Source organism: Metarhizium album (genome assembly GCF_000804445.1).
Source record: "Metarhizium album ARSEF 1941 chromosome Unknown scaffold_1, whole genome shotgun sequence".
NCBI lineage: Eukaryota > Fungi > Ascomycota > Sordariomycetes > Hypocreales > Clavicipitaceae > Metarhizium > Metarhizium album.
The window spans coordinates 1,173,932-1,196,353 of NW_024467575.1; the positions used below are offsets into that span (position 1 = coordinate 1,173,932).

The window sequence follows — 22,422 nt, forward strand, 5'->3', positions numbered from 1 at the left end:
TGACCGCGGCGCACCATCGTATGTGCCGGCCATCGCAATAGTACACCCTGCAGGCGACTTGAAGTCTTTGCGCTTGCTGCAAACTGGAGACGAAGAAAGACTTAGTTTACTGGTCTCATAGACCTGCCATCGACATTGTAGATGGGCTATGCTGGCATTTTTCAACACATCTTGAACCTTTTCTCAGAGAAACTCGACCACGGCTACCACTAGTCAATCCTAAGGATCCCGGTGGAGAAGAACCAACTCACGCATCAACGATCATGACCATCGCCAACGACCAACCGGAGGGTATGGTTTCCAACAAGAGCGGCCTTACCACTCACTCTGCCGGGGTCTCGTCCGGCCACGACGGCCTTGACTCCTCTGACCGGGGCTCTAGAGCGGCTCCAGACAGCGAGACCTCCTTCGAGACCGCCGAGGCCACCCAGGGTCTGTACCTCCTTGAGTCGAAATCAGTTCACTGGTGGAGCTACCTGGCTACAGCCGATTTCTGGATCGTCGTTGCCATAGGGCAGATTCTGGCGTTGTGTATTACGGCCACCAACACATTTACCACCTTTCTGCAACGGGAGAAATTCAACGCACCCGCATTCCAGACACTCTTTAATTATGTGTTCCTTGCCATCATCTTCAATGGCATTTTCTTCCTCCGAGATGGTCCCCGAGCTTGGGGATATGTTGCATACCACGATGGGTGGAAGTACCTCATCATGGCGTTTCTCGACGTTGAAGGGAATTACTTTACTGTTTTGGCATACGCGTACACCAACATTTTGTCTGCGCAGCTGTTAAACTTTTGGTCAATTGTGTGTGTGGTCATTATCTCATTCGTGCTCCTCAAGGTCCGCTACAAGCCGTTCCAAGTCATCGGTATCTTGGTCTGCTGCGGAGGCATGGGCATCTTGCTTGGGTCCGATTACATTGTTCAGAGAGATAGCGGTGTTTCTGGCGGCGAATCAAGACTTAAAGGTGATTTGTTTGGCCTGCTGGGCGCCACACTCTACGGCACTAGTAACGTTCTCGAGGAGTGGCTAGTTTCCAAAGCCCCCATGCATCACGTCCTGGCATTCATGGGCCTCTGGGGCATGATTATCAACGGGACCCAAGCTGCCATCTTTGATCGCGACACCATTGCCGGCTCGGCCTGGAGCGGAAGAGTCGGAGGCTACCTAGCCGGCTACACCCTCTGCCTCACGCTCTTCTACACGCTTGCGCCACTCATTCTCCGCATGGGAAGCGCCGCCTTTTTCGACATCTCGCTCCTGACTGCCAATTTTTGGGGCGTCATTATCGGCATCCACGTCTTCGGACTGAGCATCCACTTCTTGTATCCCATTGCCTTTGTGTGTATCATCATCGGCCTGACTATCTACTTTCTCTCGGGCAGTGTCTTGGGTGACTCCAAGAAGCCCTGGCTGGGGGACAACCAGGAGGATGGTGTCGCGGGAATCGGCACCGCCAAGCTTAGGGCCATCAACGCCGCGCGCATGGCGTCCGTTGAGGCCGAGTATGGGACGCCGGCTGCCACAAACACCCTGATAAGTGCCAGGATTCACGCCATTTTTGGCAAGAAGATCTAGAATAGCACTTGTTTTGATCAAGGTCAAGGCTAAAGCTTTGGTGAGCATAGATGCCGCGCGCCTCTAGCTCCAGGGGTACAGTCATGTTGAGTACCTGGGCATGCTTCAATACACCTATACAAATAAAGACAATAGAACTATTCAACTCTTGAAAACACCAACTTGTAATTGGTCCCCGTGCTCACTCACCAGCTCCCTTTGCAGACGTGGATTTACGTAGTGAGAGATCATGGAACACTCCGAGAACCATTCCCCCCCTGGCCGCGGAGACTTGAGATGCGAGGCTATAGCCAGCTCTGGACGTGCATCATCACTACACAGCGGGGCGAGGAGACTATGTCGAGGCTGCAGGAGGGTTACATGCCAAATAAGCAGCCTGTTAGCCATTCAGGGGTATCATTTGGATTTCCACAACCTGAGATGCATTTATATGTGCATGGATTGGGAGGATCTTCACATACACAGCCGCGGAAACAGAATTCATCCAAAACACAAATCGCTCATGTTTGACATTCTCAATATGAGTATCCTATCGAAACTTCACAACGTCAAATGGTAACATGCCATCGTAACTCCTCGCCATATGGGTATAATTATTCCAACCGCCAAACACCTCAGACGCTAAGAGTCCAGCATATCTTAACACGTGAGAATTCTACAAACAGAACAGCATGTATGCAGATGGCGCAACATGGACCAAGACGAATGCACTTCCTGACTGCAGCATCGAACAAGGGCCGTGTGAAGACCAACAAGAAACTGGGACATCTAGGCTTCCGATCCACAGCCGCCAGATGCAATATTCCCCCAACTATTCCGCCTGTTGTCTTGGACCTTCTTCAACAGACCAATTCTTTGATCCAACTCGCTTCGTAACTGCTTGTCTCCAGTAATGACCAGCGTCTTATCTTCCAATGCCTCGGCGAAAAGACGATTGCCTGCCCGGAACTTTTCGCGTATTGCTTTCATCCCAGGAGGTGGAAGGCTAAATGGGGTCGATGATTCTGCTATTATGGTGTCAGGCCACAAAATTCTCCGTGCCTCTTCGTCAGTCATTGGTGTTGGCGGTTCTTCGATATCAACGGTGACTGCTGTTTGATCCGGTTTCGTTGGCGAGCACGGAGAAGGCAACGGGCTGTCCAGAATTACTTGTCGCGGGGTGGTCGGCGAGGCAGCATCTTCAGAGGAGCGACTTTCATCTTCTGCGCATGAAGGCGGTTCAGTGATTAGAGGCGGGCTTGAGAGTGCGATGCTTTTAGGAGACGTCTTTGCTCCCTCAATCCCCTCTAGATCGTCTTCATCACTCTCGTCTGAAAGATCATCGTAGTCTGTACTAATCGTAACAGCGTCTGCTTCTTCAGTAGGTCTCTGCCTCTTGATCTTCTCTGACTCCTCCGTTCGAACCTTGTCTTCAGGTTTTTCGCCTCTCGGTGTTCTAAACCGGTCTGCACGAAGACAATTACGCATCAATTTCAATTCATGGGCTCGATATGTTTCGTAGAAGCCCCTGTTGATCTGAGCCGCGGCATGTAGGTCTGTGAGATCGTCAATCTCACTGAGCACCTGGAGGCGGATGGAGTTGGGGAATTCAGTAGCCACTGAGTAATTATCATCGCTGGCTGCCATGCGGCTCAGGCCTGTTGCTTGAATTGTTTGTGGATCCAACATCCGGTGCTTCGACAAAGCCCAGCCATGGCTCTTTCCACTAATATCATGGAGCGTGAGGCCAGTAACACTGTTGTATATGTCGGCAATGGCCGTGCGGAAGGCCGGACTTGGGTCACAGACTCCACGATGAACAGGTGACATGGGGCTGGGCATCATCATCAGAGTTTCCACCATCTGGGCTAAGCTCCTCGGCGCTTGTTCGGGCTCTGCCATGTGAGATAGAATGGCGGGCTGCAGAATTTTCGGCAGCAAGTTCATTTGGTTAAAAATGAGCATCATCCAGCCGAGATTGGCGGCGTCACAAACGTGACTTCCCTTGGGGCATCTCGGCGAACTTGTCAAGGTGGTTGCCTCAGCTGGGGGTGCTGCCGGAATCTGCAGGCTTGACGCCATCTCCATCCGGGGATGGATTTCCAACCCTCTGGATGAATCTCGATTCGGCGGGCGAATGTATTCTTGAATAGCATTAGTACAACAAGAATAAACCTGAGCCAACTTGGCACATCTAACTGCCCAAATCTTGTCCTTAATTTTCTGCGGCCAAGGCTTGCTTTGTAAGTCCTTTTCATCCACCAAGTGCAAAATGGCACTCTTCGACATTCGAGTGAAGAGCTGCCTAGAGCCGAATGCATAACTGATGAGCAAGACTCCATCAGGCATGTCGTCGGCGCCTCGGTGCATCCATTGAGGGAGCCACCTGTGTTCAACCACCATTTCCAATGGTGATGTACTCTTGTATCTCATAGAACAGTCCGCTATGGCGATGAACTGTTCAAAACTGACCTCTCTCGGTACTGATTCGTTGTGCATATGTGCCGCATGCATTAAGATCTCTAGGGATTGATGCCGGTTCATTTCATACTGTGGCATACGATAAAGCGTTACCTCAGACCCATCCTTACATACAAACGGTGTAGGAGAGGGCGGCAAATGAGGCACGATGTCTTCGGCTTCGTGCAACTGCATGCTGCTCGCATGCCCGGAGAACATGCGCGCAAAGATGGGGGATGTCTCAGCAAGCATGTAAGATGAGACACGAAAGCGCAAAACTGGGTCGTCGTGGGACGCTTCGCTGCCAATATTTGCAAACTCAAGCATGACGTCTCCCTGTTGTGCGATAGAGAATTCCTGAATGTCTCTTGAGGGTGAAATTCCCGATTCGCCAGATTGGAGAAGCTGCCGAACTTCAGTTACTTCTTTCTTGACTCTTTCATAGTTTCTAAAACGGATCTCGTATCTGGGGAACTAGTAGGGTGCAAGGTTAACATGATGGGAAAAACGTATTGCGGACTGACAGGAAATCGCGTACAAATTGAGGATCCGCAGAGAGGACTCTGGTGACGCTAGCATTCCTCATGCGATGCACTGCTTCTCGGCGAAACTTCCTACTTGTGAAAAGCAAATCGACCATTTCTGGGGTTGCATCGCGCTCGTAGTTCTTATAAGTGTCGGCCAAGCTGACTTTGAAGGCTTCGCACAGTATTTCCAGGCAGGCCTTCCAATCTCTGACGGCATTTAACCACAGCTCATTCACTAGACCGGGCTTGATGACACTCCCAGGAACCACCTCGGCAAGGCTGCGGCTGCTGAAAGAGCTTCTTTGGTCATAGATGATGGCCCCTGGGCTACAAGGAGAGTCCAGCGAAGAGTCCCGCCGAGTTGCTGTTTCAGTGGTGCTTGACATTGCCGGAGCGAGTCTTAGCTCGTCCTGTAAAATACCATAGCAAAGCGTTGCGCAAGGTTCCCGGATCTTCTCGAACTCTCTATAGGCAGCATCGACATGGCTTGGGCCGGAAGGCGCAGAGCGCATTCGCTGTATGAAAATCTGCAATTGTTTATAGTTATTTTCCTGCATCTCGTGCATGGCATGCATGGAGCCAGGATCTGATCGAAGATGTGGCGATGAGTCATTGGGATCAAATTCATGGGGCCCGGACTGTTAAAACCAATTGTTAGCTCCTTCCGGCGTTTCGGGCTTCCGTGGCCGCCGAACTTCACTCGATTCACAATAGACGCGCGTTCTCAATGGAGTCGGGAGAGCCACGACATACCGTCTTTCCGTTGTCACCCTTGGAAGCTCTGCTCCTCTTGGATCGCAAAGGTCTTGGCAGCCGCCATTTTTTCGATGAACTTCCAGCAGTGGAGGCTGCGCCTTCGCTAGTTGTCCTGTACATGATACTGGGTTGTTGGTGATAACACAACAGAGCGAGGTTCGACTCGGGCAGCTTTACAAGACGGAAATGTCCTTTTCAGCCGCTTCAACAGACTTGCCGTGCTTTGCCGTCAAGCCACGGGATTCAAGGCTGTCTCGGCACCCAGACGGACCTTGGCATTGTCCGTTTCTACAGCACCCAGTCGCAGTTGCTTAACCAGTCTTGGAGATGCCTGTGGCTCAAAAGAAAAAAGATGACAGGGGTGAAAACCTCTTGTTCTCGCCGGCCAGGGAAATGAATCTTGGTGGCGTTGGGATCTGGCCCGGTTGCCTAGTCGGTTCTTGCAGTGGCTGGCCCCGGATAGACTGGTAACCAATGTCAACACAGCTGGTGAAGTTTGCCAAATGCAACTGGAAGAGGATGCAGTCGCAGGCAGGTGACGAGGCTCTTGATGCGTCCGAAGGTTTGTGCCAAGGGCGTTTGGGAAATAGTCTGGGGTACCGAGGCAAGAAGCTTCACCACGATGCAGCGAGATCCGTCGCACCGCACTTGGATCGGCCGGGGGGGTTAATGACTGGCTCAATCCAGGGCTAGCGTGCAACTAGGACGCGTGCAAAGTAACCCGCGCTGATGCTCGGACGTTGACGTTGAGGACGTAGACCCAGCAGATAGAGTTGCAACGAGCGGGAACGTCACGAATGTGGATGAATGTAGGATTGAGAGCCTAAGGGGGCAGAGACATGCGATGACCAGCAAAAAAGGTGGGCGGGTGTCGGGCGGAAGGAAGGTGGAGGGCAAGGGCAGGTGGGAGAAAATCTGGAGAGGAAGGATCGACCGCGACAAGCCGAAGGAGTGCAGGGCCAAGCTCGCCCAGGTTTCAGTCGCGGTTCTGGGGCTGGCCGGCTTGCTGACTCAGGATTCGACGCTCAAATTTCAATGTTTCAATTTCCCGGCTGTCCGAAGCATCGTGGTTCGGACTGTTCTTCGACACACGACACGACACGACACCGTTGCCAGGTGATGCTGAAGCCAGCAGGAGCAACGAGCCAAGTAACCGCCTCGGTCCAACTTGCACGAGACAACCGACTTTTGGCCGGACCCTGGGGGTTTTGTCGAGGCGGCATTCGTCCAAGTCGACCTCCCCCCGGTCCACGAACTTGGTTCAATGTCCTCGCTCGCCGTTGGCACATGACAGGCCCACAGCCACTTGGCGCTCGTCACCGGTCCGAGGGAGCCAGGACAGGTCCCCTCAATCCTCAATTCTCAGGCACATGTGGCGTTTTCTGGGGCTTCCTCCCTACCGTTGCCAAATTGACTGCGGCCTGGAGGAACGAGTACAAAAGTCGACGATTTGTCACCGTTATCTGTTGCCAACCGGTCTCGCTTCCGCTGGTATTGCTGCCGCCTTGCGATCAACCAGGCCATTTCAATCCGTGTGAAGAACCGGGAGTGCGAGGTGTGCTTACCGCTCAAAGATTTGGTCTGATGCCCCTGCTGACTCCAAGTACTTCCTCCACGCCATCATTGTGTCGAAGACATCCAGGAGAAAAAGAAACGGTGCCACGCTGCGGAGTACGGAGTACTCCATTGTAGGGCCGTCTCACCTATTCGTGGCCTTGTTGTATGACCCATGGTTGTCTCTGACATTGCCGAGTATGAGTATTTATTGTCTCACCCAAAATGGAATTCGCAACCTTGATAGAAGTAGATCGGCAACCAAGTAGCTCTATAAACTTCGGGTAAGCCATCACCTTTTGTGGTGGACTCAGCTCTCCATGTGACGTATGACTGATCACTGCTGACCTTTGCTCTGTCGGAAATGAAACAGCAGTATGCACACTGCCCGGGTCAACGGGCAATTGTGATTCGTAATCGGTCCTGTTCGGCTACCTCGTAGCGACACAGGTACGGAATAAGAGGCGCGTTGCGTCTAGATGTCTAGCCAAGTAGGGACTCATGCTATAACTCGGTCTGCTTGACGACCATCGCAAGAGCGGAGCCTCAGAAGTCCCTGTCCTCCTCTATCCAGCATCACCAGCTGACCCGGTTTCAACTACTCGGCCCCGAACCAGAACTCTGTTCAGCCCCAAGATTATACCCGAAGATTGTACGCCACTTTCCTTTTCACAGCCAATATACGGTGCAAGGAAAAACGCGTTGCATCAGAAAAGGCACCAGGCTAGCGCATACAATACCATAACACACCATGGTATATTAGTGCATGCTTATTAGCAGGTAGATTTATCATGCCACAGATTGCCAGGCATGCAGGCAATCATTTAATACGTCGCCTACATGCTGTGGTTGTCTCGAAACAGACATGTCCACACCAACTCAGCCCGTGGAGCGCTCTTGCACTTCGCCTCATTTTCGTTCTTTTGCTAATGGCCGGTACTATTTCGTTACCATATTGCCAGACTGTCCTTGATGGTTGCCTAACATTTCACAGGCAGCGGCGCATAAACCACAGCCAATCAATTTGAGTCTGGTCGACACGACATGAAGTAACACGAAAACGTCACCTTGGATAATATGCCCAGTAACCACAACCTCGCAACTTCAAACAGCGTACGTGGCATATTGAGACCCGTCGACCGACAGCCCTTTGTAAAGAAATCACATCTTGCTCGCTGGAGCGCCCAGCACTCCACACAATATCAACATCTTCTCCAACGCCGACATCTCCGTTTTGATACGGCAAAAATTCCTCCCCCGCCCAACCCGTTGATGTTCCAACCTTTTGCGATTCTGACTAGGACGCCTCATTTGACGCAACGCGCAACCCCTAACCACCGTGGCTTCCCGGCCTAGCGGGAGATCCGGTCCGTCCGGCACCCGTTTCATTCCCCGAATCGGATGCGCTCCACCAATCGGGGACGTTCTTGTTCCGCCTCATGCCATCGCTATTCCGGGATGCTTGCTGCGCGAATATGTCGGCCGGTGTCAATCGGTATCCTCAGATACGCCAACTATACTCGCGATTAAGCAGAACATCACCTAATATCCAGGGACTCGAATGAAAGAGGATCGTAAAGTTTCGCACTCTTGGGGCATATGTGCTCTTAACAGCTGAGGTCTGATAAAGACAGCTACACTACCTATGTCTAGTAAAGATCGGAACGGCTTCTCGCATAAGCCCCCTACATGTCTTTTAAAAGGGCTCAAGCTCCTAGCTAGATAAGAATGCATGCAAAGACAACTCCACTCTTCAATATGCGTATCGATCAATCCGCGATGGGGTGCAACGCCATCCCCTCTTCATTCCCAATGCGCTTGCCCCGTCTGCAATGACAGTGCTATTGCTATTTCGCAAAGTTGGAAGCCACGGCCTCGCAGACTGGACTTGGTACCCCTACCAACCTAGGTCCGGTAAGCCATATCCCGGCGAAAAGGCAAACTAGCATCACTTTTGCCAACGGGATCGTCACGCGGCTGTCGGCATACTCGCGGACTCTCTCATAAAAGCACTCTCTCCAAAAGCTGAAAAGTCCAGTCCTGAACTCCAACCGTCAGATAGAATCGGAAAGGCCCGGGGTCAGCTCGACTCGGACTGCGAAAATGCTGGCACCAGACCGGTTTCAACTGGAGATGTTTTTCGCCGGGCTGCCAAGAAGCTCGGGATTTGACGCTTTAGTTTCTTTTTTTGCACCTAAACAAGTCGTTTTATTTTATTTTCAATACAGGCACGGATCGAGTGCGGTCTAGCTCCCATGATATCCTGCCAGTCGCCATCTTTCTGCCAAACATTCTCCCGCAGAGTCTACCAAGACACACCGGCGCACCTGCTTGTAACAAACAGCCTTCTCGTCCACCACATTGGCCGCTCATTCAATATTTACTCATCTAGTCGGGAGCATCGTCCGCCTGGTCGGTGGCCTGTTTTCTCAGAGTCCAGGACAATCCGGCATGTACGACCGACTTGATTGCTCGTTTGACGTGGACGAAGCACTGCGTCCGGGATTGCCTCCAACTCGTTCAGTCCAAGATGTGCGGACCTGTGTTCTTCTCACGCATCTGTTGTCGCCGCGAATTCAAGCTTGTGTGCCCCGTACTCTGTCTGTCGACCGACTTTTATCGGAATCCAGGATTCAACTCCACGAAGCCGTTTGGAAAACAGGCATGTAGGTCCGTAAATTTTGATACACTTGAAGTGGATTGTTCGGTGCTTGACGTAAACAGATACTGAACAGCTTGCATCTGTCCCTTGTGAAAAAGATCGGCCAAGTGCCCCTGAGAAATTAGTAATCAATATCGGAACATTTAGGACACGTAACTCGTTGCTTCCCTTGAGCCACGGTTTCCAAGTTCCTCAAACGTCATGTGTCAGACTCATGTCCCGGCATGATCTCGCTCAAAACCACAGCACAAGAGCCTCAGAGTCCGGCGGCACGTTTGCTCAGCCCCGGATTCCATCCAACTCCTGTCCATAGCTGACGACGGCACTTATTACGGCTGGCAAAGACTTTTTTGCTGGACAGCAACAGCAACAACACAGAGGATGCCCGGGCCTACCCTACAGAAAGACGAACGCCCACCAGAGACTACGCTCGCTGAATGCTCAACTTTACAAAGCTTCCTCCCATCGGCCAAACGCTCGGCTATACTGTCCGTTCTATCGTCCAGTCCAAGTTGTCTCTTGGCTGCTATTGGCAGCCCGCTACCGCTGAGCCAGTGAAAACTCTCGAAATAACGCCATTGCTCGTGAATGGCCAACATGTTCAAAGGCGGCTCTGCCAGACGAATCACAAACAATCTGGGGCAAAGACACTGCATCGTCATGCACAATGGAATGTGGAGTTGGCCATGACAACCTGATCCCGTGTGGAGTAGATGCATCCTTTGTTCGGCCACACCTCGTAGGTTAGGTCAAGTGATCCGACGCCGGGACGACATGACACTCCACCGTCTCGTACTCGACGGCAATACAAATGAAAAAGTGACCGAGCGGGTGGGATAAGTCTCGATTTCTAACTTGAACTTCAAGTTGCTGACGGAACTGTGCCGAGCTCTGTTTCTCAGAGTCATGCCCAACTACTCTTCCACGGGGCGTTGTGTAGCTGCAGACAATTAACGGCTAGTGATATCGTTCATAAAGGAATGAAAATGAGCGCCAGCCATCTGTCACAGCCTTCCTGCGCATTACTGCGAAGCCTCGCGACTCGGCAGATCTTTGATTACGTTTGGCGGGCTGATTGCTGGTGCAAAGATAAATGAAGCAGCTGGCCTGTCGCCAAAGCTCGGCCCATGTTCTGTCATCATTGGTGTGACGGAGTATTGAATACGTGATGCTGGCCGGGGAATCGAAAGCCTGCTGCAAGTAATGAGACCACGCGGCAATGCTTACTGCCATGGCCCACGCTCGTGGCAACTCTGTGTTGCATACACATGCAGGATCAGCGGCTCCATGCTGTCTACTTGATTAGTTGCTTTACAGCACAGCAGACACTGCTGCTTTCCCCGCCTGCACAACGGCATTGGCAGGCGAACCTATTTTAGAACCGTTGTTAACCCGCAACATGCATCGAGACAACAGTTCTGCGCGCTCATTCATGACCCCGGTTGCCCTGGTAGGGGTTTTGACCATGAACTTCGGGAACCAACGCGCGGGACGGGAGGACCCAACGTAGAACAACCGCCAACTTGGCTACTTTATCACCTCATTCCGACTCTCTGGCCAACCAGCCATCCCACCTGGACGCCAAACGTACATTCAAATCCATGGCTCGAAAGGATACGCTAGCAACATTAGCATCTCGAATGAGGGTCCAGGATTGCGACCGACCTTTTCAACGGGTCGAAATTTGGTAACCCCACAGAAAATAGCCACAAAAGATGGGCGAAGAAGCGAATGGACGAATGGATGAATGAGGGACGAGGGCCAAGACAGCAATGACGTCCGGGCGCAGGACAACGTGCGGACGGGGATCCAACAAAGGACAGCACGTCCTTCTAAGTTTGAAGATAGCTCGCCGAGGCAGCACTCCGTAGCCCAAGCCCATGTTCCGTAGTCTGAATTCTGTAGTCATCTATGCAGACGGACGGGCGCAATTTGAAGTAATCTAATTTTGGAGGCCGGCTCGTATATAAAGGCTCCGACCAGGCTCCGATCAACGGTGCAGACTAATCAGGTGGACAACCCATGGGTGGAATGACCTCATGGAAATGTTGTTCGCGTTATACATTGGACCGCCCAGGAAAGGCCCATGGATCCCGCACCTCCGTTTGTGTTGTTCGCAGTGACTGTCGGCGCCCAGTTAGCATGCATTCGCTGCCGACGCTGCCCCGAAACAGAGTTTAAGGTTGGAATGCCATCGAGTGAGCGCTCGCACAACCGAGTTGCGGCCAGGAGGCTACCGGCAATGTTGCACTCGCTCCGGAGAGGGGGTAACACAGCGTGTTAAGACGTCCAAGCATAGAGCCGCGCTGGAAACGAGTTCGATTTACTGGCCACGTTGAACAGATTGTTCCAACCAATAATTAGGAAGCCTTGTCATGACCAAAGTGTGGATACTGGAAACAACGGAACCCCCATTCAGGTTGTTGTGGTGTGAAGTCCGTTCAAGCCGTGCTGGAAGATATTGGCTTGATGCCGGGGCGTTTTATCTTCGCCATCATCAAAACATAAGACATTGAAAAGACGATGGTATGCCTTGGTGAGTTCAGAGGTTGTGACCTGACAACGTGCCTAATGACAGCGCGAACCCATTTAGCCCTGTCATGACCGTTGACGTCAACCAAGTCCCCAGAACCAGGCCAGGATGTGGCACGCACACAAGGGCCGAGTATTGTATGGAGTGGCTTAGGGGGCACGCCGTAATGCACCCCATATTAACGCAGTGTCGGACAGACTTGGCCGAAGAGGATGAAGCCGCCGCGGCGGTCCTGGTTGAAGGGGGTGAATGCGAAGTACATAGTATAACTATGCTGTCCGTGGCTGTAATGAGTGAATAGCAATCTGCCTAAAAAATACAGCTTGTTGAATTTGGCTGACGACGGGCTTGCAGATGGGTGTCTCAGATAATAGAGGCAAATATATACCATCATGCCCCAGACGTACAGCCGGCATCAGTGGTGTACAGCCAATCACCTGGAGAGGAATGGGATGCCGCGCAGGGTGTCAAGGTCCTGCATTTGGAGCAGCCAGCTTGGCCCATGCAGACTCGTCGTCAGTGAGCTAACATGCAGTTTCTTGCTCTCGTCGCGACAGCCGGGTCGTGACTCTCAGGGTCCGGAGTCCAGCGTGACACCGGGCACAATAGTGCGTCTTCAGGGCGAACGGGGAAACGGTCAGTGGCATCGGTCAGATGGGGGGGGGGGGTTTGTTGCTCAATCTCGCGCATGGCGTAGGTCGGGTGATGATGTGCGTGAGCCCGGCACACATACATGTTGAACGTGAGAAAGGCATCAATGGAAGTGTGCTTAGCCCGATGCCTTTAGAAATTTTGAAAGCAAAAACGGGGAGTCGCCTTGACCAGGTTCCAGCGAAGATTGGGGGAAGGAGCCAGGCGAGTAACAGCAAAGAAGCAAAAGCCATCCATCCCGGTTGCTCCTGCCCTCTGCAGCCACCCTCTCGTCAACAGCTGGGCTGGCAGACACCTGACGGACATTAGTTGTCCTGGCGGGCTCCGGCGGGCCACCTGCCTGGACCTCGCTCGAACCTGGTTGGCCCGCTTGCTGCCCTTCCCGTCGACTCCCGCGCTCTCTCCTTTCTTGACAATCCACAGGCTCCATTTCGCACTCCGAAATTTCTCCCCCCCCGTCCGGTCACCAACATTACTCCCGCACCACGCACCACGCACCACGCACCAAGCACCAAGCAACCAACGCGCACCACGATCTCGTCTCGTCTCGCCCACCCACGTCGTCTCTGCTGTCTCTCCTGGGCCTCGTCTCCTTCTCCTCCTCTAGACCCTCCCCTTCTCCCCCATCACCCTCGTGAGGCTTGTATACTCGTTCGAGATTCCGCTCAGTCTTCTGAGAGATAGTCTCGCTCCTTATCTTCTCTTTTGCTCTCTCTTTTCGATACCCCTGTGTGTTTGCTCGCATATTTCCGCGCAGCCGTGGCGTTGCATTTTTTTCTTTCCTCTTGGATCCCCATCCTTTTGCGCTGCTATCTGTCTCTGCACCCGCCACAATTTCTCGGGACTTTGCCAAAGACGCTTCTTGCAGCCGCTACGAGGTACGTTAGATTGTTCTGTCTGACGCTATTGCCGATGCGACAACCACCACATTCGAATCCTCGGCGACCTCCGGGCCATCCAAGGCCATCTTCCGTATCTTGCCACGCTTGCGCAGAACACCAGCCGGTGAGCGTGCATGACCGTTGCAATGATGTTCACTTCCCTTCTCTCCTATCGCTCGATCCGTCGACAACATACCTTCCAGAGGTCGGCCAAACTCTGATCTGTCTTCCCGTTTCACCCCTCGAACGAATCGGAACATGGCCTCGGAACGCTGTACCTGCAGACTGACAGTCGGTTTCTCATAGTCTACCATCAGCTCCTTTTGCATCATCCCCTGGCTTGGACACCCTGTTATCCTCGTGCAATTGCCATCCCACAGGAAACATGTCCTACTACGAAAACGCTCAGTGGCCTACCCCGAGCCAGAATCACTGGGAACACCCGCAGGGAACCTCGACTCCCACTCGTGCCGGTACGATCGATCGAACTTTAGGACAATGTCTTGTCGATGGAGAGTCCTCTAACACGATCTGTCTAGGTGCCAGTGGGCCGCAGCCTCAGGACGATTTTGCTTTCTCTTACCAGTTTGATGGTGTGTTCTGTCCAGTTTTGTTTTTATGCTCCTGTATCCCCTTAAGTGGGCCATGATCATTAGCCGGCCCGGCCTGCACTGTCTTTTTGAGCCGCCTGATTTCCACTCTTCCTGTGAGAACCGTACCAGTGACATTCGGCTGACACTTACCTCAGAGGTTGACCGTGCCTTCGAGAACCTTCAAAAGTCCGGCAAGGGCTACGCTATGGGAGCCCGACGTAAGCCTACTCCGAAAGTCTCGCTGCGTAGTGGTGCCCCCATATATCCTGGTGAGGCGGCGTGAAAGGGATGTTCTCCATCAAGTGCATGCGCTGACACCCCGATTTGTATGCAGATGGTCGAGTTCCGCACGGAGGGGGTCCCTGTTCACACACGATGAACAACTTCGAAGGGACCCAGGGCCACAACCTTCACAATTTCTACGCTTCGCAGCGCCATCAACCATCTCGAGGCTCCAACGAGGCAGAGCAGGTCATGCAGGCTAAGAGACGGATGGCGGCTCAGCGGGAGCGCGAGTTGCGCAATGTACACACTGAGCAGCAGTATCAACGAAGTAGGCCACCCTCTACAGTATAGCACTTCATGTCACGCAAAAAGGCCCCCAAGTAGAAAGTATATATGCGAGGAGATGGGCGAGATCTCCATGGGTTGTCGCTACGCCGTTGTCCTCTTTCATCCTGTTGACAAAATTATCTCATGTTTGGGGCATGCATATTCAGGTCTCCATAAAATTGTCTTCCGCAACTGTCCTGATCACATGGAGCATTGGCTAACTGCTTTTCTTCAACGTAGATGCGCTGACGGACGTGCCCCAGCACAATAACACCACTTCTGCCAACAACGCCAAACATATGTCGGAGGAGGAAACTCGCGAGCTCATTGCTCGTCAGCGGAGTGCCTTGTACGGCGAGGGCCCTTTCGCCGACAAGACGAGCTATGTTGACGAGTCTGGCAACATTCGCCCCGGCGTCCCGGGCCAGAGCGGGCCATCCAGCATTCGTGGCCCTTCCCCCTTGGCTTTTGAAGCCATCGGCCGTGTCCCTTCTGGAGCAGATGCCGTTACTTCCGGCTCTGCCAGCGAGCACAACGCCGCTGCTACCGATCCGAGTCCCAGGCCTCAGAGCACCAGCAGCCCCCAGAACTCTGGACTGACTAACAAGGCATTTGACAATGCGGTTGGCGTCCAAAGCCGCACAAGCACCTCTAGCCCTACTGGCGGGTCCCCGCCTCGCGACTACGCACCCGGCTCCAAGCCTGGCCAAGGCGGACCTACCGTGGCCCCCATTGGAACTCGTCCTTCTGGCACGCCATCGACAACCACGTCCGGCAAGCGGTCTACCACGCCGCTTGCCTCCTCTGCTGGCTGGGGCCGCGGCAATGGAGTTTGGGGACAGTCGTCGGGCCTGGGAGCTCAAGCTAGTGTCTGGGGTTGAATTCGGAGAAGCATACAGGCGTCATCATGGAAATGCTTACGGGGGCGAATATTGAATTGCGTGAATTCTTACATCCCAAAAAAGGCGCAAGGATTGCTAGTTTCGTCAGATTCGAAATGGCCAGCCAATACGGGCGAGATGGAGTTGCATAAAGAAAGGGATGGAAAACAGGGGAGCCACTCCGAGTTATTATTTTTAAGCCGGTGTTTTTCTTTTCCTTTCTGCTTTTCTATGACAAATTTGTTCTTGTCCGCTACGGAAATAGCGGCTTCTGGCATGACTGGGCGAAATGCGGGTGCACACGGACTTGTTATATACCTGGACTTGGATTGGAGGGCACAGATGAAGCTCGCTTTACGACCGAACAGAGAGCATTTCTTCAACAGCTGCAGTGCTTTTTGGGGGAGGAGGCTCGTTTCAACAGGGGATGGCAGCACTTGCAACATTGTCACGGCGCAGCGTGTTGCTGTATGCTGAGACTAGGTTGGATGCTCAGCGGCCAGACCTTCTATGGAATGTCTGCCACGATATGGCATCGACCCGAGGCAAGGAACAAGGAGGACGGGAAACAAGCTGGGAGGCAATAAAGCAAAAAAAAAAAAGAAGAAGAAGAACAAATCAAGCATCGACCAGCCCCAGGCTGCTCTGTGTCACAGGGCTAGTGGACATGGCGGTGAAGATGGCGATTTCTCGCAGGAAGGGGATTCATTATCACAGCAGATTGTCATTGGTCATTGGGCAGTACGGACTTTGATTTACATGAACAAGAAAACCAAAAAAAGGTTATGGCAAAAGCAAAAGGTCGAATGGTGTTATATTCGGGAAGGGGGTGGGAAGGTGCTGGATTTTCGTATTTGGAGGTCTTTTTATACCTTCCTTTTCACGTCTCCTGTCGGTTCTAGGGCGGCTTAGGAACGGGCATGGGATTTTCTCTAGGGTTATGCCAGGTATACCTGCTTTCCCGTTGGTTTGGCACGGCTTTGGGCACGGGGTGTTTTATTATTTCTTTCTCCCCTTTTTCTTTCTCGTGAGTATAGTACAGCAGCAAGCGGGGGAGAACTGTGAATAGTAATGAGGAGTGATGACTGGGCGTGTGACGATTGAAGATGTGACATGTGAGTGAGTAGCGCAGCAACAGGTCGTGGAGAGGCAGGCCATGACGGCACGAATACAGTTGAATTTTGCCACGCCAACAGCAATGGCCAGGGGACGCAGAAGCATCACAAGAACAGGAGCCCGGCACCCTCGTCCAAGTCGACCAGCTCATCGGCCCGCGTGGTCTTGCCCCCCCCACATGACGGTCGAGCCGGCGTCGTCGTCGTTGCCGTCGTCGCCGGGGGCTCCCGCGTCGCGCTGCATCGCGGCGGCCAGCTTGTCGCCCAGCCAGCCCTTCTCCCTCCACGCCTGGGCCCGGGTGGTCGGGTTGAGCGGGTGCCAGGAGTTGGCGACGCCAAGGCCCCAGGCGGCGTAGACGGCGCGGTCCTGGACTCCTGGTCGACGACGACGACGTGCACGTTCCACGCGCCGCCCAGGAGGTCGATCCGTTTGCGCGCGGCGGCCTCGGAGGCGTGGCTGACGGCGACGCAGGTGACGGCGCGGCCGTGGCGGTTGGCGACGGCCCGGAGAGGTTGACAAAGGTCTTTGGGCGGGAGAGTCGAGTCAGCCAGCCATCAGTCAGGCAGTGCAAGAGGTTTGCGCGGCGTAATTCCCTCTTGTCATCATCATCATCATCATCATCATTGTCATCATATACATGCGCGCCCTGCGCAGCGCAGGAACACGACCAGCAGGCGCGTGCCGTGGCGGGCGGCGGGCAGCTTGCCGTCTCGGTCTCGGTCTCGCGGCGACATGCCGGCTCTCTTGAGGCGATTCTGGCCGCGAGGCTGGACATGAACAGCATTCCTTGGCTGGCTGGCCGGTGGCCTCGTCTGTTGCTGGGATGTCGTCGACGGGTCTCTACCTGGTGACGGGGAATGCCAGGGTTATGTCTCCGTATACAGGGTGTATTTCCGTTTCCTTTTTAAATTTTATTTTTACTGATTTGTTTTATGCCCTCGAGGGGCCCAGACTGGTGGGCGCTTGATTGAGATGATACGGGGTCGACGCGAGCATGGGCGTTGGCCGGGGTGGCCGGGTGAAAGCTGGACGTCATGGGCGCCATGGCAAGCAAGACGAGACGTGCGTGCGGTGCAGACTGCCGACGGGAGACAGCGACGGCGATGGAAACCGCCAAGGCCAAGGCCAAGACGGGCTCGTGGAGCTGCGGCACGGATCCTTCAACGGCGCCTGGACTTCTTCCGCAAGGCGCAGGCGCCGACGCCGACTCTCCATTGACGGTTTCGGAATGCCAAAAGCAGCACCCAGCAAGCACCAGACGTGTCTTGCCCTCCAGCTTCGTCAAGCACCTGACGTGGTTGACCCTACCCACCTGCCTGCGAGTGCGAGGCCCGTACGCCTTCAAGTTGGTGTTGACACGAGTTTTCAGGGTTGGGGTTGTGGGCAGGAACGTTGCTGGCAGCGCAGTGCTAGCCGAGGAGGCCAGAGACTTTTTGGCGCCGGCTTCTAGACGCGCAGAAACCTGCACATCCAACAGAGCGAGGAGAGGACGTCTTTGACCGAGAGGGGGCGCGGCAGTGGAAGGTCTTTCACGAGGCATGTGCCGTGACCACGTTTCCCGGCCGTGGCGGCGTCGGAATCAAGCCTGCTGGTATCATGAACCATGACGGCAGCCAGTGCGGAGAACAGTCACGGCGTGGGATGGGCGAAACGTCCACAAGCTTGCCGGTGTGAGGGTGTAGGACAATCACCTGCCGTCACGTTGTGTGTTTGCACGCACGGTACGAGGCCGGGTAATACCGAGGTTATTACTACTGCTATTCATCATGTCTGAACATGTCCGGAGGCCCCAGTCACTCCAGGAGCACCTTGCTTGGCGATTTGGGGATGGCACCGACTCAGACTCAGGCTCGTTCTGCGTTCTGCAGCTAAACACGATGGATGAGTGCCTTGGAAGACTTGAGCCGAGCTGAAGAAACGCCGTGCAACTTCATCTGCACGCTTACTTACCCTCGCCCCGCCATGATACCCTGCAAGGCAGCCCTACCAGCAGGTACAAGATGCCTCCCTCGTTCTGCACGATTTTGCCGGGACACTATAGTGGTGACACATCTCGTACATGGACAACTGGTACTAGTAGGCAAGCCGATGATGACATGCCTGCCGATCAACCCGACATGCGCGAGACAAAGACAGGGGAGGCATGCGGGGATAGCAGTAGCACACGCATACATGTCTAAAACAAGCACGCGGCAAAGGAGAGCCATGGAGAGAGTTGGTTGGTCAAACGGACCTGGACAAGATTAGACTACCAGCGAGGAGTCAAGAGTTTCGGCAACGTGCTTCGAGCGGCGGTTCAAAGACCAACAGTTGAGCCCGTGCCGTCGTCCCACGTGTCTCGGATGGTCGGGTTCGACAAGGAAACATGGCGGAAGCGGCTGCGTGACGGCGTCGGGGGAGTCCAAGATGGACATGGGCAAGGAGCACCGGGTTCGCTAGGCGTGGTTTGGCCGTCATGCTCTTTAGTAAGGCGTCCAACGGCTGTGTTGTTTACGCTTATCGCCAGGACAAGACGGGACGACGGACGAAGGAAACGCGTCCTCACCTGGTCCGGTCTCGGTCCTGGAAAGCCAAAAGGCCTTGTTCGTGTCGACGAGGAAAAGCTGGCCCAGGGTGGTGGCGCTGCTGACGCCACGGATGGACGCGATGGAAGCGCAGGCGGGGAATCGGGATGCGATGCTTTGGGTGCTCCGGGGCGTATGGCGTCTGGCCAACAAAGGAACATGTGAAGAGGACTCAGGCCGGGACGGAGGTGGTTATATTTCCGTGACAAAACGTGCCGCGACAAGGTGAAATGGTCAAGGCAAAAGTCGAGGCCAGCGGGTTTGGTTGCGGTGTACTCACTTACGTAAGTACGTACTTCCCTCCCCCCAGCCCCCAAGCAAAGTGTCCAGTTTTGGCAAATAACAGTCGTGGGTTGCCCCCACTCTGTCGCTATTCAGGCCTGATGAGGACGCGCCAAGTACCTGAGCCTGCGTGCCTGCCTGTGTGGTTATTACGTGTGATGCAGCCCTTTGTGATTTAAAGCCTTGCCAGTACTTGTGGTATCCGAAGTTGCTCGTTTCATGCATTCTAGAAAAGCGTCTCTCGAGAGCCATTGGAGGGGCTGTCGCATGAATGGCTGTGGGCCAGGCACTTGGCGGCAGGGACCCAGCAGCCAAGGGCCCCAAGGCCATGCAGGAGGAAACTCAATGCGCTCGTCGGCGCCGGCACTGGCACTGGCTCTGTCTATGGCCTGTTTTAATCGCGTCATGCGATGCAAATTGGTTGGAGAGCTGAGGAGGACAGCCGTAGTTATACTTTGGGTTATCAAATGCCGATGGGGAGGTGGACCTATATTGACTCCGTGCTCTGCGGTCTGCAGGGTGTCGTCTGCTGAGAGGGAGGTTCGCAAACCTCCCATGACGACGAGGGCCTGGTCCTGGCCAATCTCTCTGCGTAGTACTTTAGTTCTTGAGTACCTGAAGTAGGTACTTCAGTATTGACAGCCTTCCTTCCTTGCAGGGGGCCCATGTTCCTAAGTACAGTAAACTATGTCTATAAAGATCCTGTGTTATAGCGAAATTCAGGTTTTTACGATAATCTACAGTTATCTAAGGTTTTTCCCTAGTAAATCGTTAATAGTCGCGTTACTGACGATATTGTTGACTTTTTGCTTAGTCACTATACATTTTATCGTTATAAGGCCCCACTATAAGGGTTGAATTTCCTTATAGTAGGGCTGAATTTCGCCGCCTTTAGCAATAATCTCTTAATATGTACTTTCTACTAGTAATGTCTAAGGGGAGGTACAGCCCCACAATAGTCGCATCTTAACAATAGTCGCTATATGACGATGAAAAAAGCCTCACGAAGGATATCGTTATAGACCTGGTTTACTGTACTAGGTACCTAGGCACTCCGTACTTAAGGTACCTAAGGTAAGTACCTAGGTAGTTACCAAGTAACTAGACGAACGAGGCATCTACAGAGTCTCCCTCACTCGGGGTGCCGTGGCCGCGAGTTGTCGCATCGCCCGAAATTGGCAACGGCAGATCGAGATATCCGTGGTGACATCCGAACTTGATCATGTGCCAAGCCCTTCACCCGGCGGCTCTCGGACGCCATGGCACTTGAAACGGCGCTTGAAATGTCGCAAATCCACAGTCAGTCACAGTCACAGTCCATGACATGACATGACACATTGCATGCAGGCGTGCGTGACTTGCGCAGCCACAGGTCGACGGCTACCATACCAGCGTTTATGAGCCCGCACGCAAAGCATGGAAAGGAAGGGTCGGGGCCAACTGCTCGGTTTCTTGCTGCAAATTGCCAGCACCGGGCAAAGTTGTGAGCCGCCGCCTCAACTCTGAAATGACAGCTGTTGCACTCTACTTAGAGAGAGAGCTGGCAACTGACGGGGCGCCGGGCGGTCATGGGGGCTCTTGGGTAGCATCAATCGAAGAACTCTTCCGTGTACCGAGTAGGTTTCCCGATGGCCCTGGATGCTGATGCTCCAAGGCGCCGACAACTGCGCATCGCCATCACGTCGCACAGCACAGTCTCGTGAGTCTGTGTGACGCGACAGAATTGAACGGTACACGGAGTACGGAGAGGGGGATCTGGGTGGCGGCTACTGAATTGAACATGGGATGGCCTGGCCTGGCTGGCTGGCAGTCTACGGGTGCGCAAGGCACACACTGACGCCCAAGTACACGAGTAAAGTACTCTGTGGGCACACGGCTTACTCCGTACCTGCTTGGGCAGGCCTTGCAACATCATCGACAAAAGATGCCCGTACTTGTACCGAGCACCGAGTTACGTTAAGTACTTAGTAGGTACTTACTTGGATTTGGGCACTCAACCTGGCACTGGGTGCCTCGCGTCGTTCAAGGCAAAACACCAGGCACCATCACCATCGCTGGCCCTGAGGCGTCCAAGTGGCCGCTGAGTGGTCGCCCTGAGCCCACTAACCTGGTGCCCCATTGCAATGTGCGCCTCGTTGTGCGTGGACTCCACCGTCGCGGCAGCTGGCCACTCACATCGCGCAGAGGGCTGACTGGCTCCCCCCCAAGCCCCCGAAGCCCCAGGCTACCCAAGTACACCGTAGGTGCTGACGGTCTACCGCTCACCTGCATGTACGCCCGTTGACCAGCAGACATACTGGTGCGGTGCAGGGCATTGACGGCCGGGCGGCAGGTTCAGTAGGCAGGCCGGCGGGCGCTGGTGCACAACCGTCCTGTCGACTGGTCGACTTTGGGCTCGAGTGAACAAACAACGAACAACGGCACTTTGGCATCCCCACATCATCAGAGTCGCCTCGACATACGTATCCCGCATGAACCTGGCTTGTCGACTGGGCCGGCCAGTTTCCTCACTGCTCAAATCCAGTGTGTCCTCGACACTTGGCCGCCCTCGCAGTTCCTCGGTTCACCGCATCTTGCCGCCGCTGCCGTCCTGCTGCTTGACTCGGCTCTCTTCTTTCCCACGCTTGGGCCCATCTTCATCAGCACGCTTCCCCATGGCCTGTGCTGCCAGACCCCCTTTCCAGACGATTCTGCCTTCGACCTGCTAGTTTCCCATACACCAGTCACCAGCACCACCACTTCCACGACTCGGGTGCCGTCTTGCCACGAACCGCCGCCGAATTGACTCCAATTGTGACGAGACGGGCCTGTTCTTCTTCGCATCCTTCATTCTCGTACCTTGCATATT

General features: G+C 54.0%; 4 protein-coding genes across 4 annotated transcripts; 2 read left to right on the plus strand and 2 right to left on the minus strand.

Annotated features, from left to right (window-relative positions):
• Positions 1 to 263: 263 nt before the first annotated feature.
• Positions 264 to 1,583, plus strand: MAM_00332 (DUF914 domain membrane protein; the record flags this gene model as incomplete). Its single annotated transcript, XM_040819131.1, has 1 exon — positions 264 to 1,583. One exon carries the CDS (start codon positions 264 to 266, stop codon positions 1,581 to 1,583), a length of 1,320 nt encoding a protein of 439 aa, XP_040682396.1.
• A 768-nt stretch (positions 1,584 to 2,351) lies between these two features.
• Positions 2,352 to 5,425, minus strand: MAM_00333 (uncharacterized protein; the record flags this gene model as incomplete). The annotated part of the gene is made up of 4 exons (XM_040819132.1): positions 2,352 to 4,112; positions 4,158 to 4,496; positions 4,561 to 5,187; positions 5,303 to 5,425. The coding sequence occupies 4 exons, from the start codon at positions 5,423 to 5,425 to the stop codon at positions 2,352 to 2,354; spliced, it is 2,850 nt and encodes a 949-aa protein (XP_040682397.1).
• Positions 5,426 to 13,971: 8,546 nt separating this feature from the next.
• Positions 13,972 to 15,612, plus strand: MAM_00334 (uncharacterized protein; the record flags this gene model as incomplete). Its single annotated transcript, XM_040819133.1, has 5 exons — positions 13,972 to 14,059; positions 14,126 to 14,179; positions 14,335 to 14,448; positions 14,514 to 14,732; positions 14,972 to 15,612. The coding sequence occupies 5 exons, from the start codon at positions 13,972 to 13,974 to the stop codon at positions 15,610 to 15,612; spliced, it is 1,116 nt and encodes a 371-aa protein (XP_040682398.1).
• A 1,263-nt stretch (positions 15,613 to 16,875) lies between these two features.
• On the minus strand, positions 16,876 to 17,462 carry MAM_00335 (uncharacterized protein; the record flags this gene model as incomplete). The annotated part of the gene is made up of 3 exons (XM_040819134.1): positions 16,876 to 17,094; positions 17,127 to 17,251; positions 17,366 to 17,462. The coding sequence occupies 3 exons, from the start codon at positions 17,460 to 17,462 to the stop codon at positions 16,876 to 16,878; spliced, it is 441 nt and encodes a 146-aa protein (XP_040682399.1).
• Between the last annotated feature and the right edge of the window lie 4,960 nt (positions 17,463 to 22,422).